At 49.9% G+C, this 17,079-nt stretch overlaps 1 protein-coding gene across 2 annotated transcripts; it reads right to left on the reverse strand.

Moving 5' to 3' along the window:
* Positions 1-208: 208 nt before the first annotated feature.
* Positions 209-10,930, reverse strand: ZNF212 (zinc finger protein 212). Of its 2 annotated transcripts, none has more exons than XM_036247444.1 (5): positions 10,869-10,930; positions 4,821-5,192; positions 4,605-4,731; positions 3,184-3,273; positions 209-2,298 (listed from the first exon to the last, which is right to left on the reverse strand). In XM_036247444.1, exons 1-5 carry the CDS (start codon positions 10,890-10,892, stop codon positions 1,442-1,444), a joined length of 1,470 nt encoding a protein of 489 aa, XP_036103337.1. In that variant the 5' UTR covers positions 10,893-10,930; the 3' UTR covers positions 209-1,441. The 2 variants fall into 2 exon arrangements, with proteins under 2 accessions (XP_036103337.1, XP_036103336.1); XM_036247443.1 differs by having other exon boundaries at positions 209-2,301.
* Positions 10,931-17,079: the final 6,149 nt, after the last annotated feature.

Genomic DNA, 17,079 nt, shown 5'->3' on the forward strand with positions numbered 1-17,079 from the left:
ATCAACACATGTGACGACACGCAGACTAAAGCCAATATTCCCAACTGCTACCCAGTGCTCTGGGGTACACCCGCCACCCTCTCCCCTACTGCCTTCCCGCAACTGACACCCAGACTGTCTGCAGCTCTGGGCCGCCACATACAGGGGCCCACACACACCCCCTTCTCATCTGCTCCAGGTCTGTCAGGCCTCTGTCGCTGCCCCAGGTCAGGCCTCCTCCACCTTGCTCCCGGAAGGGTCTTCTTGGCAACTGGAGAAAAACATCCGACGAGCATTTTTTTTCGCCAGTAGCAACTTTTATTCTAAGCAACTGCCAAGTCATCAAAGGGTACACTCACACAGGACCCGGGAGCCCCCTTCCAAACACAGCGCGCAGGCATCCGACACTCCTGGGAGACAAGCACCCGAGTGCTTTTTCTCCATCGTCTCTGGAACAGTCAATCCCAGAACTAATTGGGAAAGTGTGTCATCTCAACAACCTCAAAGAACAACTGGTCTAACAGGAACAAACTCAAATACAAGCTGATACAAGCTGAACAACCTTAAGTAACAAAGGAGTCGTCTACCCTGTGAGGCTGCAGAACCCAGCAAGGACGCAGACGGAGGAGGAAGAGGACCGTGGTGAGAAACCCGAGCTCCAAGCTCCTGGGAGGAAGCCGCTCCGTACTCTCGGCTCCTTGTCCGACTCATTCTCAGCGGGGGCTGTGGGGCCCACCCTACTGCTCCCTCCCTCTTGGTCCTTATGGTTCGGCGAGCCCCATCCGAGAGTGCTAAGCCTCCTCCAATAGGGAGCCCGTGCTATGTACCCTGATTGCTGGCCTAACTAAGTGTGGCTGGGCCAAGAGCCCCAGAAATGATTCCCTCCCAGATGGCAAGCCCAGTCCCCATGTTAGGAACAACTTCTACAACTCTGAAAATTAAAAAAACAAGTGTCGGGCTGTATTTTCTTAATATCAACTAAAATCTAATTCCAAAAAGGTTCTTCAGAGCAGGGTGAGCAGTTCATTTAAATTATTTCTTCTACCTGTTATTAACAAGGAGCCTATAAAAGAGAAGGAATCGAGGGCTATGCTTCCCAGAGCTCTTCTACACACCTGCTCTCTCCTTTGGCCAGACCCCACCCCGTGGGAAGACCTGAAACCTGGGACAGACCCTCAAACCTGCCCCAGTGCACGAGTATCAGCGTGGACGGGAACACCCGAGACTTGGCGGTGCCGGAGACACGGCACACTCAGCAGCAGGGTAGACAGCAGGGACAGGCCTGGCCCCGCCCTCCTCCGCACAGTTCTGAGGACTTGGGCTTGGACTGCTGCTTGGCCAAGGTCAGGCAAATCAAAGCGATGCCCCTCAGGAAAGTCAGTCCCTGACTCTGCACAGTGTCCCTTCGGGGGACCAATGCCAGTCCCCTCGGCCCCCCCGGACAGGCGAGGGGTTGGCACCCTTAAAGCAGGCCGTTGGGCCTTCCTGGCTCCAGGGCCCGCGCGCCGCGCTCCCGCTGGTGGATCTTCTGGTGCTGCAGGAGGTGCTGCTTCTGGACGAAGCTCCGCTCGCACTCGGGGCAGGTGTAGGGCCGCTCGCCCGTGTGGATGCGCTGGTGCCGCACCAGGTCTGACGGGTGGCTGAAGCTCTTGCCACAGTAGCCACAGATGAGGGAACTCCGGCTTTTCCTCCAGGGGATGTGGCCCGGCAGGGCAACCAGGCTGTTGGGCGAGAACCTCTCCTGGACACGCTGGCCGCCGCTGGGCCCCTCCTGCAGGTGGCAGCGCTGGTGGTTCACCAGGTTCGCCTTGCTGCTGAAGCTCCGCATGCACACGTCACACTGGTGCTGCTTCCCCTTCTTGGACGGGGGCTTCAGCAGTGGCCGGGGCCTCAGGCTCTCCTCCGGCTCTGAGACGGTGGGAGTCTCCCACGAGTGGGTCCGCAGGTAGGTGGCCAGCTGCTGCTCACAGCGGAAGCTGAGCTCGCACTCGGGACAATCGTAGGGGCCGAAAGCAGCCCTGTTCAGCTTCAGGCCCTGCCCACATTCCGGACCCAGTGGCACCGGCCGATTAGATTTCTGCTTCGGGGGGCAGCCCAGGCTTCTGTCACTGCCAAGGTCTCTGCTGCCCTCAATGGGCTCCTCTAGATGTGCGTCCCCGGGATCTGATTCCAGGAGGACAGCCCCGCCCTGGCCGTCCCAGAGCTCCGTCTGCTCGGGGCCCAGGAAAGCCTGCTCCTCCGCACTGGCCGAGAGCTCTCCGGGAAGATCCTCGGAGCGCTCCTGTGGGTACTCTATCTCCTGCTTGATCATGACCCCTTCTGCTGCCAAAACAAAGAGAGCCAACAGAAGAGATCACCGTCTAGTACCTTCGGCTTCTTCGGAACTCAGCAAATATCTGTGAGTCCCAGGAAGCCTCGAATCAATGATCAAGGGAACTAGAACAATTCGGAGAAGGAGACTGACTGTTCCAAAACCCGTAGAGTGAAACCTATACAGAGGTGGACACATGGACTGGAAATCTGCATATATTATTCATATAGAACAACGTCATGACAGTTCTCCAAGCTTGTCCACAAATTATATTCAACCTCTGAAAAATGGTTAAATACATGGAAAAACTATACTAATTTAGGAGAGTATTAAAATAGTAAATAAGATTAAAAAAACCCACAACTAAACCTACAGCTTAAAAATTCATGTATCCAGCTCTGTTCTTCCTGTATATTCTCCCCAAATTACCTGGCTCACAAATGCTTCTCCTGGCTCTCACCCAGTCAGCCTCACTCCCGAAGCGGTGACCTGTTCTCGATGCCCTGTGGGTTCTGACTAATGTCTACTATGTCCTCTGTTCTGGAGGGCATGAAGAAGTATGACAGAGTCGTGAATCGCAAGGATTCCACATAGAGGTAAGGAGTTAAGATACACATATAATAGGTGAACTAATGATGATTATAAAAGAGCCCAAAATAAATAAATACCCCATGAGCCCTGGCCGGTTTGGCTCAGCAGTTGGAGTGTCGGCCTGTGGACCAGAGAGTCCTGGGTTCGGTTCCCATTTGGGGCACGTACAAAAAATAAAAATAAAAAAATAAATAAATACCCCATGAGGCTACTGATAAGCGGTGCTCGGCAGTTCAGCAGTGGGAAAGCTCACTGTAGGCCACAGGAAGTGGGGAGGGGATGGATAGTCTGGAGCCACTCACCTGGGTGGACACCACCAAGGCCTTCCTCCTCCAAGTCACCCAGCATCTCTGTACCCAGCTCTGCTTCTCCTTCTGGCTGGCCAAGGACCTCTGGGTTGGAAACGGCACAGTGTGAGCCCAGGAGAGTAAAATCTCATTGCACACTGGTCATTTGCCAATGAACAAGGTGACCAATGTCAAGGAGTCGACATCAAATCTTCATAAGGTTCAAAGTATTGTTCTTGTCGCTTTCCCCTAGCAGTTTGGGACAGCTAGATTATGGCCCAATGGGATGATGTCTTCAGCTACCTGCCCCCTCGGGGCTCCTTCCTTAGTCGCCGTAGCTCAGTGGTCAGGCGCAGGGGCCACCACTCATCCCCACCACCGCATCCTCCCAGTACGCGGTTTCAAGTGCTCTTCCTTCCAGGTGTCTACTTTCTGTGCTCAAGCATCGCAAGGGGAGGCAGGCACTACCCCCACTTGTGGTAGACAAGGCGGACGCCACTAGCAGACACATGACCCAGCCCAGTCACAGTGACCTCTTGGACCCGTTTGCTACTTCCCTCGTCCCTCCACTCCGTTCCAGCCCCAGTGGCCTTCTTGACAACCCTCCATGGACCTAGGTTGTAAAATATTCTGTCTACCAAACAAAATGCATTTATAATGTAATAGCTAATATTTTGCATATAGACATATGTGTGTGTATGTGGATGTGTGTGTATATATATTAAACAGCACTTCTAATCAACACAAAATAAACACTGAGACCACGACTGGCTGTGATTCCAGCCATGTGCCAAGGACAATTCCGGGTTGGCCTACACTGCCTGCCTCATCCCAGGTAACAAAGGCTTCCTTATCAAACAGTCTTAAGCATTAAAAACAGCATGAGGGCCTGGCTGGTGTGGCTCAGTGGTTGAGCGTTGACCCACGCACCAAGAGGTCGCCAGTTCGACTCCCGGTCAGGGCACATGCCCAGTTTGTGGGCCTGATCCCCAGTGGGGGGCATGCAGGAGGCAGCTGATGGATGTTCTCTCATCGATGTTTCTCTCTCTCTCTCCCTTTCCCTTCCTCTCTCTAAAAATCAATAAAGAAAAAAATAAATAAAATAAAAAAACATACAAAATGACATGAGGAACCCCAGCTATGTTATACTTTAAAGCATATGAGGCCCTGGCCAGTTTGGCTCAGCGGTTGAGCATCGGCCTGCAGTCCAGAGAGTCCCGGGTTTGGTTCCTGCTAGGGGCACGTACCACAAAAAAAAAAAAAAAAAAAAAAAAGCATATGAGGACATCTTATCTATTAGTAAATAGTATCAAGACCTGACTATGTGACCACAGAGAAGAAAGGCACACTGAGGACCTGGTGACTCCCGTTCCTCAACCCGGCACAGGCGGGCCCGGGGGAGGCCTGGGAGGGTCTGGGCTGGAGAGCGTGCTTACTCAGCGAGACCAGTGTCTCATAGTTGCTCATCATCACGTTTCTGTACAGCTCCTTCTGCCAGTCCTCCAGATTCTCCCACTCCTGCTCCGAGAAACAGACTCCGTCGTTCTCGAGCGACCGGGACACCTGGAACCACAAATGGCACACAGTCAGTGCTTCCAGTCCCGGCCAGGAGGGAAAAGCCAGCAATTTAGAATCTCAAATAAAAGGACAACCTTGGGAGCCTCCCCCGTGCTGCCCGGGGGCAGCCGCAGGACCCAGAAGTTCCTGTTCCTCAGCAGGTTCTCCATGTTCTCCAGCCGCCTCTGCAGCAGCCCGTACTCCTGCAGCAGGGTGCCCAGCACGGCCCACTTGCCCTCCAGCTGGTTCCCGAACTCCACGGCCGTCTTCTCGAAGTCGGCCAGCTTCTTCTCGGCCGTCTCCATGCGTCTCTCCAGGCTCTGCAGCTGGGCGGCCTGGGCCTCCATCTTCTTCTCCACGGCCTGCAGCGCGGCCATCACGGTCTGGAGGGACAGCTCTTCGGTCTCTGTCTCTTGCGGGGGCGGCGAGGAAGAAGTCAAAGGGGTGCAGCGGCGCTTCCTCCTGTGCTGAAGAACCAGACACAGGGTTGGTCAGTCAGCGTCATTGCCAAACTCAGGGAAAGAGATCAATGGACCCAGTGGGCCCAGCAGCACTTAGAGCTGGTACCTAGCTCCCATGTTTTTAAATTTAAAAAGTCTGCTCTTTTGCATTCTGATACTGCCAAATATACACGTATATTATAATAAAAATAATGAGAAATAGAAAGGAAAGAAGGAAGGAAGGAGGGGAGGATTATGGAAAATATCACTGTCCAGAAATAAGCTGTTAGAATTTTGGTGTATTTCCTATAAGATTTTTTCATCTTTTACTTCTTTTTTTCAAAACTGAAATCATATTGTACACAGTTTTTGTTACCTGCGTTATACACAAAGCACATTATCTAAGACTTTTCTGTGTCAGGATTCAGTTTTTAAACCAGTTTCTTTCTATTTGATATTTTGGGCTACTTGTGATATTTTGCTGAGACAAATGATGTAATTTGCATCTACTCTTGATTCCACATTCCTGCCAGACTTCACAGTGGACCATGCCACCCTTGCTGAAAACCTTTCAGTGGCTCTATGGTAAAGGTTCCTCAGCAGGCCCTGCCAGACTCCACTCATTCACCCGTGCACCTAGCAGCTGGTGTAAGACCCACCAAATCCTGCATGAGCTTCACTGCAACGACCTTAGTCCCCTGACATCCTTCCTGTACTTCTCGTTGTTACGGTCTGTAGGAAAATCACTGTGGCTGAAGCTCAACATGACTACGACCAACTCGTGGGGAGTCTTCCTGAAGCTGTCTCCTTAGCCCCACTGTCCGTGGCACGTTCACAGTTCAGTCCTAACCCCCCAGTGTCATCTCCTTTCACACGGCACACACGACTCAGGCTGCTTCTGTCGCCACACGAAAGACCGCGAGAAGGAACACGTTTACTGGCCATTCCAACTGCCCCTGCAGTGAACGACCTGCTCAAGTCTTCTCCATTTATCCTTTGGGTTATTTGACTTTTCCTTCCTGTCTCCTAAGATTCTGCTGTAAATTCTGGACAGGAATCTTTACCTGTTACACATGTTGCAAATATCTTCTCCTTATTTGTACTGCTTTTATTTATTTATTTACTTCCATTTATTACTTTTTTCAATATCATTTGATAAAAAGTCCTTAACTTTAATGGAGTTAAGTTTTATCATATTAGTTACTTTTATGGTTTGAACTTCTGTGTCAGGTGTGGAAAAAAAAACCTAGAACCCACAATAGAGTCTTCTGAATACTCTACAATTTTGCCTTTCCCATTTAAGTATTTGTCTCAACTAGAACTAATATCTGTGTATGGTGCAGGGTTCAACTTTCATGGGAAATCAACAGATCTAACCCTATACGTTAAAAAACCCATCCCTGATTCACTGATCTCCAGTGCTATCTCGTCACAAGCCAAGTTTTCTTACATATTAGTCTGTTTCTAGCATCTCCACTCTGTTCTATGGGTCAATTTTTCTTTTTATTTATTTTTTAATCCTCACCCGAGAACATTTTTTCGTTTTTTGTTCAGATAGAGCGGGAGGGAGAGAGAGAAGTGAGAGAGAGAGAGAGAGAAACATTGACGTGAAAGGGACACATCGAGTGGTTGCCACCCACAACCAGGGCTGGGGACAAACTGCAACCCAGGTACATGCCCTTAACGGAAACCGAACCCGGGTCTCTCTGGACCGCAGGCAGAAGCTCCAACTGCTGAGCCAAACTGGCCAGGGCGAGCCATAGCTTTTTGATCACTGGTATCTGGTAAGGCAAGTCCCATCTCCTTGTTTTACAGGAGTATACTGACTATTTTGGGCCTGTTGATATTCTACAAAGTTGAAGGGTTTCACAAAAATATCTTTAGAGGTTTTGTCTGGAACTGCCGCAAATCCACAGGTAAATCTGAAAAGCGACATCTTTAGGATGAAATGTTTCAATCCATGCACATATTGCACACTCCTTTTTAAAGGTATTTTTGATATCTTTTGATATTTAAGCATATTTCCAAGGTATCTGTTCCAATCATCAATTGCTGTTTAACAAACCCCTAAATTTATCAGCTTAAGACATCTATTTTGCTCATGAACCTGTAAATAAAGGAGGGTTTGGCAGAGACAGTTCCTGTCACCTAGGGCAAACTGTCACAGGCAGGCAGACCCTGGAATCGTCTGAAGAATCCCAAGCCACATGGAGAGGGCGCACGGTGACATTCTGTTCCACAGCCCTACCTGCGGTCCCAGCACCACACCCTTCATTACTAATAGGGTTTTTTATTTTATTTTTTCCCCCATCACCATTAATTCCCCCATGCCTTCTTCCACCTCCACCCACCCCCTTCCACCCTGCAATCACCACTGTTGTCCATGAGTTCTCTTTTTTTTTTTTTTTCTCAATCCCTCTACACACACTCGTTTTTTAAAATAGTTTATTGATTTTTAGCGAGACAGGAAGGGAGAGGGACACACAGAGAGAGAGAAAAACGTCAATATGAGAGCACAATATCGATTGGCTGCCTCCTGCACACCCCCCACCGGGGACTGAGCCTGCAGCCCAGGCATGTGCCCTTGACCAGGAATCGAACCTGTAACCTCCTGGTGCACAGGAGGACGCCCAACCAGCTGAGCCACACTGGCCAGGGTACTAATAGGATTTTCGCCTCCTCTCTTTTTTCTTCATCAATCTCTCTATACATCAAAATTATATATATATGGGACAGTTATACGGGAGAAATTAACCATATCCTCTCTATATATGCTGTCCAATCTAACAGCCAGTGGAAACATGACTGTTTAAAGTTAAATTAGTTGAAATTAAATTAAAAATGTAAGTTTCTCAGTCATACTAGCTATATTTCAAGTGCTCAGGAGCCTCATATAACTTGTGGCTGCTATACAGAGCATGCAGAGAGGACGTTTCCAACATCTCAGAAAGTTATCTGCTTCTACTACTGCTTTTGAGAAGCTAGAGATTTCACTCTGTTTATCCTGGGATCTACTGGGTTTCTGTGTATCAGTATTTGCACCGGTTCAGCAGTATCCTCAGCTATTAGCTATCATGGCCTCCAGGGTAGAGTGTGTGTGTGTGTGCATGCGTGTGTGTGCCTTCTGGATTTTCAATATCTGAAATTTTTGAAGGTTTGTTGCCCATTATTTTTACTAGCTTTTCCTCATCGTTTTTCATTGTTTGGTAATTTTTTAAATTGTGAATTCATATTTCTGGGAATGTCATTTATGAGAATTATTTAAGTCTGAGTTCAAGGAGACTCCTCCAGAGAAGATTCGTGTTTATTTTTGATAGACAGCTGGAGGTTCTACTTAAATTAAAATCTCTGCTTGAGGTTTCCTGGACCACCCAGGTCATATAATTTCAGGCAATAAACATACTCGAGAGGCACCAATTTTCAAGGGGCACCGTCCCCCCACCTCTGCGCACCAAGGTTTGACATATGTAACTTTCTCTGCAATCACCTGGGGGTAGGAGCATACTTGAGGTTCACCCTGAACGTTGCCTTTGAAGCCTCAGCTTTATGGGATTCAGGTAGGAGGCTTCCTGGACTCTCACCTTAGGCTCTGAGTTTCGGCTTCTATTTTCTAGGCCGCTTGAGGTCATAAACACCACAGATGAATGTTCAGCAAAAGCCCTCAAAGTTGGTTTCAGAAGCCTCCTTACCTCTCAAGAGCTCCCCCTTTCATTTAGTTTTGGGGCTCCAAGTATTCTTTACTCACGTGCATTTCAAATATATTTATGTGCCCCCACCATTTTCAGTTGTTTTCATCATGGTACCTACTTGGCCACACTGTCAAGTGAGAGGCACGGAATCTTTATCTGAAGAAAAAATGTCTGAGAATAGAAATCTGCTCAAGGACAATTTAGATACATTCTACAACGGCAGATCCACAAGTTACTTAGAGCATAGCTTTGAATTTTGGAGGACATTTAAGGCTTCCTTTTAACGAGATCTGCTGATGACATGTAAGTAATTGTGCCCCGACTCTCAGGAAGAAGTCCTCCTGGAAGTCAGTAAACTTGTCCTCCTGCCCCATTTTACTACTAATTTGGTCTTGAGGAAAAGCCAAGTTTTTGACTGTATCATTTTAGTTAAAGGAGTCAGATAAGGTAAATGCTGCAAATATTTGTGTCTTCTCTGCACAGTTCAACTGTAGCTTCCTTGAGAGCAAACAGTGCTGTCCAAGCCTCTAATCCTTCCCCTCTTAGTTCTTACCCACTTCCTACAGAGTCAAATAACCCTGGCCACTGCTGTTTCTCGCATGGATGCTTCTTTCTCTCTCTCCCTTCCTCTCTCTGGGTAAAATTAATAAAAACATATCCTCGGGTGAGGATTAAAAAAAAAAAAAGAATCAAATACACTGCACCTTGTTAGCCCTCAATTCTCACGAGGTCTCTCATGATTCTGAAAGTGTTTCTAGACCATGAAATGCTCGGGGTGCATACGGGAGGCAGCCGATCGATGTTTCTCTCTCTCCCTCCGTCCCTCTCCCTTCCTCTCTAAAATCAATAAAAACATATCCTCGGGTGAGGATTTAAAAAAAAAAAATCAATGCGTTTAAAAAAAAAAAATCAATGGGTTAAAAAAAAAAAAGAGAGTCAACCAATGAAAGCTTAAATAAGTGGAACAACAAATCGATGTTCCTCTCGCTCCCTCTCTCGCCCTTCCTCTCTATCTAAAAATCAATAGGAAAAAAAAAATTAAATTCCAGCCCTGGCCGGGTGTCGTCCGGATATGCCAAGGTTGCGGGTTCGATCTCCCATCAGGGCACATACAAGAAGCAACCAACGAATGCATAAATAAGTGGAACAACAAATCGATGTTTCTCTTTCTCTTTCTCTTCCTCTCTCTCTCTCTCTCTAAATCAAAAAATAAAAAATAAAAAACAATTAAATCCCATCTGCCCTTCCCACAGCACAGCCTCTCGTGCTATCCAATTGACCACTACTTTCGAATAACAGGCGAAAATGCCAGAGCGGGCAGGGACCTCGGAGACGACCCAGCAACTAGTGCCACACACTCAATTTACAGCGGAGAAGACCGAGGCCCAGACCTGGGTGGCGGGGAGCTGCGCTCCGGCTGAAGCCCCGTTTCCTGCCTCCACGCCCGGGCTTCCCTCACCCCAAGCCCCGTGCCCTGCGGAGGGCTGGGGGACCCCCGGCAGCCCCGCACACACACCCCAGCAACTACGCGCGAGGTCACACCTGTCCCCTGGGCGAGGCAGCCCAGCCCGCCTTCCACCTGCGGCTGCACCCGGGACAGAAGTCCGGCGCGGGGCGAGGTGGCGGCAGGAGCCCGCGGGCACAATGGCCGAGACGGAGGGAGCCGACCGCGGAGACGCAGCGAGCCCGGGGTCCCCTGCACCCGGCGCGCTCCCTGCCAGCGGCGGGGACCCAGAGTTTCCCGTCCGCGCCACCTCTCCCGCCTGGAAACGGGCTCTCCGGGCACCGCGGAGCCAGCCCCAGGACCGGGAACCAGCCCCCGAGAAGTTTCCCGGCGGGGGCGCGTGGCGCCGGGGCTCCGGCCCGACGCGGAAGGGACCGGACAGGGCGGGCAGAGCCCCGGGGTCGCGGGGGCAGGTCGGCGCTCGCCGGCGGCAGCGGCAGCCCGGGGGCGCCCCGCCCCGCCCCGCCCCGCGGCCACCCCGAACGCGCCCCGCTGCCGGGGGACCCTTACCCGAGCCGACGCCGATTCCGCCATGGCTGCCGTCGCCCGTCCACAGCGCGGCCGCGCCTGCTCTGCCTCGGACTGCGCGCGGGTCTGCTGGGCGTCCCCTGCCCCTCCTCGAAGCCACCACCAGCGCCGTGTTGACACAAGGCCAAGACCGGCTCCAGCCGCTCGTCCTCGGCGCGCGGGATTCCCATCGCGCCCCCGCGCGGCCGGAGGGTGAAGAGCAGCCCCGCGCTCCGGGCCGAGGGCTGAGTCCCTCCTTCCAAGACAAGTGCAGCTTCGGAATTGCAGGCAAACCCACGGGCCTTGGTGTTTGTTTGTTTTTTTTTTTTTTTACGTGCTCAGCGCCCTGCTAGGTGCTCTGAGAGATTCCACAATGTATAAAACTCAGACTGTGCTCTGAGGGAAGAACGTGTAATCGAGTTAGGGAAAAGAGCCATGGTCCCAGATGGAAGTGGTTGTATTACAAAATTTTGCTCTTTAGAAGCTAGCAACACACTTCCCATCTCAACACTGAGAGGTCAGGCGCCCAGGCCAACTCACTGTAGCATATTCATTATAGTAATCACATGCTTTGGAAACCCCTAGGTACCCTGATTTCAAATATTTAATCCAGAGCACATGCTACACGTGCAATGATGCGCTTGGAGCTTTGCAACCATACTGGCTGAGTTTGTGCCACATAGTCTCCGAAGATTTGCAATGAACTTCCACTTCCAATGATAGACATGCAACGCTTTCCCCTGAGAAATAAACTCCATGTTCACCTGACTGGGTCCTTCTTGGTATATGCAGGGCTCAGGTCAGACTTTACCTCTTCAGGAGACATTCCCTGTGCACTCTGTCTACAGCCCAGTATCTTCCTCCATCCCAAGCCACAATCTAGACACCCTCCTCGAAAAACTGTTCACAGCATCAATCACAAACTGAAATCACCTCCTTGTTTTTCATGTGTTTATATGGTAATTCTGTATCTCTTTCACTAAAATGTCCTTCCATAGTACCTCCACCTCTTGCTCACAGGAAGTGCTCATAATTATTTTTGGGTGATCAAATGGTGAATCAGAGAGTAAGGCTACGAAAAGTCACCTCCAAGAAAAGGCATGATGTCCAGGACAACCAGATGGACAGGAGATTGACAGAATCACTGATATATTTAAAGGGGCCAGGTGGAGGAAACCAGTCAGCCATGGAGATATGTCCAGGATCTGACCTACTCTCTCTAGCCAACAAAAACGTACTGCAGAAACAGAAAATAATGTATCAAGCTTGTGGAGACAGACATATCAGGACAAAGGACACTGAGGTCATTAAACGGTTCCGGTATAGAACTCACACACTGTACTCCATTTCTATGTTGACCAGACAACCTTATGCGGATGCAGGTCCCTGTGTAAGCTATTGGGAGACAACATGCAGGACAGGCTGATGCAATTGTCCAGCCCACCCCTGGAAATGATTAAACTGATACTCTGGCTTATCCATCAGTCTCTTGAGAGTCAGCATGATTCAGCATTCCCGACTCTGAGCCTGGAACTCTGGAAGAATATTTAGATCAAATTTCCAGCGTGCAAGAGGGGAAGCACCAGGTACTGTTTTTGCAGTGTCATGGGCTTTTGGGGATGGTAGCACAGTGAGTGAGAAAGCGGGGGCCAACGTGGACCCAAGGGTCGCAGATTCGATTCCTGGTCAAGGACACGTACCTGGATTGCAGGTTCGATCCCTGGCCCTGTTTGGGGTTGCGTGGGAGGCAACCAATCGATGTGTCTCACATCGATGTTTCTTCCTCTCTTTCTCCCTCCCTCCCTCCCTTCCACTCTATCTAAAAAAATCAATAGAAAAATATCCTCGGGTGAGGATTCACAAACACACACGCACACAAAAGAAAATGGGGTTGAGGAGTGAGACCAGCACTGCCACTTACTAGATGTGGACCTCGGGCAAGTCATTAACTTCTCAGCACCTCCAATTCCTCATTATTAGTGGGAAATAATAGCACACATCCCAGAGTTGTTGTGCAGACTAAATGAGTTAGTTCAAGTCAAATGCTTCCAGTGCCTGTCATAGTAAGAGCTGAAGCCAGGCTTATGATTGCTATTATCCCTTGTGTCCTGGCTCCTCTCACTAAGTGGTGTGGTTCCCACTCACTCTGCCTCCGTGTCTTCCCACTGAGGATATGAACACCATATCCAAGGGCTGCTGATGAAAAGAAATGACACTGTGTAAGTAACACGCCTGTGTAGCTGGAGACCTGGCATATAGCAAGCACTCAGTAACAGGCAATTTCTCATTTCGGTTTGTCTTTGCTTTGGCAAGGCCCTAGCCTTGAACTGCAATGAATTCACCAAGATAAATGTCTCCTTGTTGTCTATGAGAAGCTGCCCATTTGTCCTTTCCCAATGACACTCAGATTTTGACACATGCCTTTGAATACACCGTTGTTTTTTTTTTTTAGTAGTTCAAGTGGCAGTGGTAAGATTTATTAGAGTGAAAAGTATACTCTCGGAGGGAGAAGGCAGGCAGGCAGGCTCGAAGAGCAACTGCTGAATCAACTTTTGAATGGGGGGTCACAATTATTTCTCAGTGGCAGTGGTACCAGAGAAGTCAATATATTCGTAGCACCTATATGCTGTCATCTGTAGAATGACCGAAACATGCAGAGGCCTGGCTGGGTAGCTCAGTTGGTCCTTCCGATACGCCAAGGTTGTGGGTTTGATCCCCAGTCAGGGCACATACGAGAATCAACCAATGAGCCCAGCCGATGTGGCTCAGTGGTTGAGCATAGACCCATGCACTAAGAGGTCAGGGCACATGCCCAGATTTGGGCTCAATCCCCAGTTGGGGGCATGTGGGAGGTGGCCAGTGGATGTTCCCTTTCATTGATGTTTCTATCTTTCTCTCTACCTTTCTCTCTCTCTAAAAATCGATGAAGGAAAAAATCAACCAATGAATGCATAACAAAGAGGAACAACAAACTGATGTTTCTTTCTCTCTAAAAATAAACAAAACATGCAGAGTTGAATGTGACCTTAGAGATTATCTCACCCACACCCTCATTTTTAGTGAGAAAAATATGTTCTTTGAATCACAAAGTTTAAAATGCTTTAAAATATTTACCTGGACCTTTCAATGTTCTATTGTGTGATTTATAGCCTGTTAGTACGTATATGCCCAAGCATCTTTTATTCAAAAAAGTTTACAGGCCATGGCTTTATTCCACCTAGTGGAGACCCTTTCTATTCTGTTCCCCTTACTCTCTTAGTCTCTAGATGGCAGGGACGGTGTCACTGTACCTTCTCTCAAAAACAAACAAACAAAACAACACCCCTGGGGAGCGCTGGGCACTGGGCTCGCAGGCCAGTGAGAATCCCCGCAGGAGCGTGCTTGGCTTGAGCTGCACTCCTGCTATGTGTACCTGCGCATTGGACATCTGGTAACTTGGTCAGTGTAGCACTTCTCCCTTCCTGGGGCCTATCACCTCGTTCCCTTTGGTAACTTATCCAGTTCTGGGAGGACATGTAAGTAGCTGGGTGGCTCAGTTGGTTAGAGTCATCCTATACACCAGAAGGTTGGGGGTTCCATCCCTGGTCGGGGCATGTATGGGAGGCAACTGACCAATGCTTCTCTCTCCCCCCCCCCCTTCCTTGCTCTCTAAAAAGCAATAAAAACATAGCCTCAGGCCCTAACTGGTTTGGCTCAGAGGTTAGAGCGTCAGCCCTCGGACAGAAGGGGCATAGGTTCAATTCCTAGTGAAGGACATGTGCAAGGGTTGCAGGTTCGATCCCCCCTGGTTGGGCTCATGCGAGAGGCAACCCATCGATGTGATGTCTCTTCCTCTCCCTCTTTTCCCCTCCCTCCCTTCCACTCTGTCTAAAAAAAAAAAAAAAAAATCAACGGAAAAATATCCTAGGTGAGGATTAACAAATAAATAAATAATAAATTTTAAAAATTTTAAATAAAATAATAAAAACATATCCTAGGGTTAGGATTAAAAAAAAAAAGCTCTTAGCAGTGGATTCTTCTCAACAGGGAATCAAGTAGGAAAGTTTACTCTTCATTGTGTCGTTTCTTCTTTTAACCATCTGAATTTTTACTGCATACATTTAATTTTTAAGTTAAAAGATCATTTTAATTAACACATTATCAGAAGGAAAAATAAAACACCCCAAAGCAGGCCCTTCAGAAAGTGGACTTGCTGCTGGGAGAGACCCACTTGAGTGTCATCCTCTTTGATCAGCACCGGGGCAGGGCTCACTCTAGGGCTCTCCTGGGGCCAGCGCTGGAGGCTGGGGTGACTCCTGGTGCAGCTGAGGGGCTCTTGGTGCCCTGGGGCCCAGCAGACTAGGATGCAGGAAGCAGATACTAAGGACGGCCCTCTAACTTGCTCAGTCACTAAACCTCTTTGGGAATCAGCTCCTTGAGGGCAAAATAAAGATACACTTGAACTAAGTGCTCAGATGTTTCAAACCCATGTCTCAATAGTGATTTCTCCCATCTTTATCCTCTTAACGGCCAAAACAAAAATCTGTTGGTCTTATTTTCAATGATTTAGATCATGAAGCTTGATTTTCTGCATATGCCTTTGAAAAGCAGACTACTGCCCCATCCCCACAAAAACACTGGACTAGAGGGTCCCTTCTGCTCTAACAAAACTCCATTCAACTTGTCTGTTAAATTTCTCAACTCGTATTCTTAAGATTTGCCTCCTTCAAAAAGATGAAGGGGAACCCGTTGGTCGGCTTCCAGTCCCACGGAGGATCTCCTGCACGGAGCCCGCTGCAGAACCCTCGGCCTGTGAACATGCAGTCTGCAATCTGGACACCTTTTATTTAATTTCAAGAATTCCCTTTGCATGGCAAAAAGGGGCTGAGGAAAGCCAAGCAGCGCGGATGAGGGAGGAAGCAGAGCGCTCACAAATGTGGTGCTGGGTGCTGGCTGCCCACTGTGCTCCCGGTGGGAGAGAAGTGGGGTGGATAGGCAGAACAGGAAAAGTCATTCTCGACACAAACAAGGGTCCTGGGGCATGCCACCCCACCCCAGTGCCTGGCCATGCAAGACGCAGAAATGGAGATGGTGGCCCCTCAGGACCAAGGAGCATTGCACCAACACAAGGGAGTCCTCTGGGCGCCTCCGGAGGCGCCTGCAGGGTCTGGAGCAGAGGTCTGTGTCCATGTCCATGAGCATGGTCAGTTAACAGATAGCACCGGTTGGGAGGCTCAGGGCAGGAGAGACTGAGGCTCCCGGCCTCTAGCACCCACTTGCCTGGCCCTCCTGGGGAGACTCCTTCCTCGATGGCGGCTCCTGCGGCATGAGCCTCGCTCTCACCCTTTTGCCCTGGGGAAACTGGAATAAATCACCAGGGTGAGCTCTGACCCAGGGCACCAACTGCCTCTGGAGGGCCGGGTCACTGCAGTGACAAGATGTGCTGCACCAGATTGAGGGACTGGAGGTGGGAGGGACAGGCCGGGGGACTGGGCCCTGGGGCCCCACAGTGCCCACAGAGGAAGAGATTTTCAGAAGCACAACCTGTGCATTCTGTGGCCAATCTGTTCCCATTCGCAGGAGCCCCACGAGCTGTCCCGCATCGCTTCTGATTATTTTTGGTGGGTCAGGGGCAAGGGAGAGACCAGGAGAGGCCAGGCCAAGGAGGTCTGTCTCTCAGACATCGGAGGTAGGCAGTGTGTGTGGTGGGGGACACTGCGCTGGGGCAGGAGCCCTGGTCCCAGCTCTGCCGCGCTCTTCTTGTGTGATCTGGGCTAAACCATCTGACCTGCACCTCCTTTCCTCGGCTTCCAAGTCAGGCAAACCCTACCCCCACCTACCACAGAAGGATAGGCTAAGGGTGGAAATAGATAAGATAGAAAACACGTTTAAAAAAGTATAAAGCGCTATTCAAACGCGAGGCAGTGTTGTCGTCATAGAGGTGGTGCCCTTAGCACATCCCTCAGCTCAGTCACACCTTTGCTTCCTTTTGCAGCGTCTCGGCCTTGGGACCTGATTTCCTGATCTCGGCTTCCCCTGATCAGTCTGCGACTCTAGCGGCCAAGTGGGCGCTCTGGGTGTCTGAGGGGCGCGCCCGAAGCCTCTGCCTCGGTACTGTCCCTCCGGCAACTTCCCTGCGGGAAGCGGCTCAGCTGGCCCCTTGGTCCACCCTATGAGATGAGCTGGGCTGTCCGTTCGGGCTGGACAGGTCTAGGGGACCCCTACCCAGCCCCTG

Source organism: Molossus molossus, unplaced genomic scaffold, assembly GCF_014108415.1.
Source record: "Molossus molossus isolate mMolMol1 unplaced genomic scaffold, mMolMol1.p scaffold_m16_p_7, whole genome shotgun sequence".
Classification (NCBI taxonomy): domain Eukaryota; kingdom Metazoa; phylum Chordata; class Mammalia; order Chiroptera; family Molossidae; genus Molossus; species Molossus molossus.

What these genes read in the sequence shown, in the direction of transcription:
- ZNF212 (XM_036247443.1), bottom strand. Translation starts at nt 10,892, where the DNA reads ATGGCGGAATCGGCGTCGGCTCGG. An exon ending in CGGAATCGGCGTCGGCTCGG is followed by an intron (nt 5,193 to 10,868) that starts GTAAGGGTCCCC and finishes CTGGTTCTTCAG; the next exon opens with CACAGGAGGAAGCGCCGCTG. An exon ending in TGAGACACTGGTCTCGCTGA is followed by an intron (nt 3,274 to 4,604) that starts GTAAGCACGCTC and finishes TTTCCAACCCAG; the next exon opens with AGGTCCTTGGCCAGCCAGAA.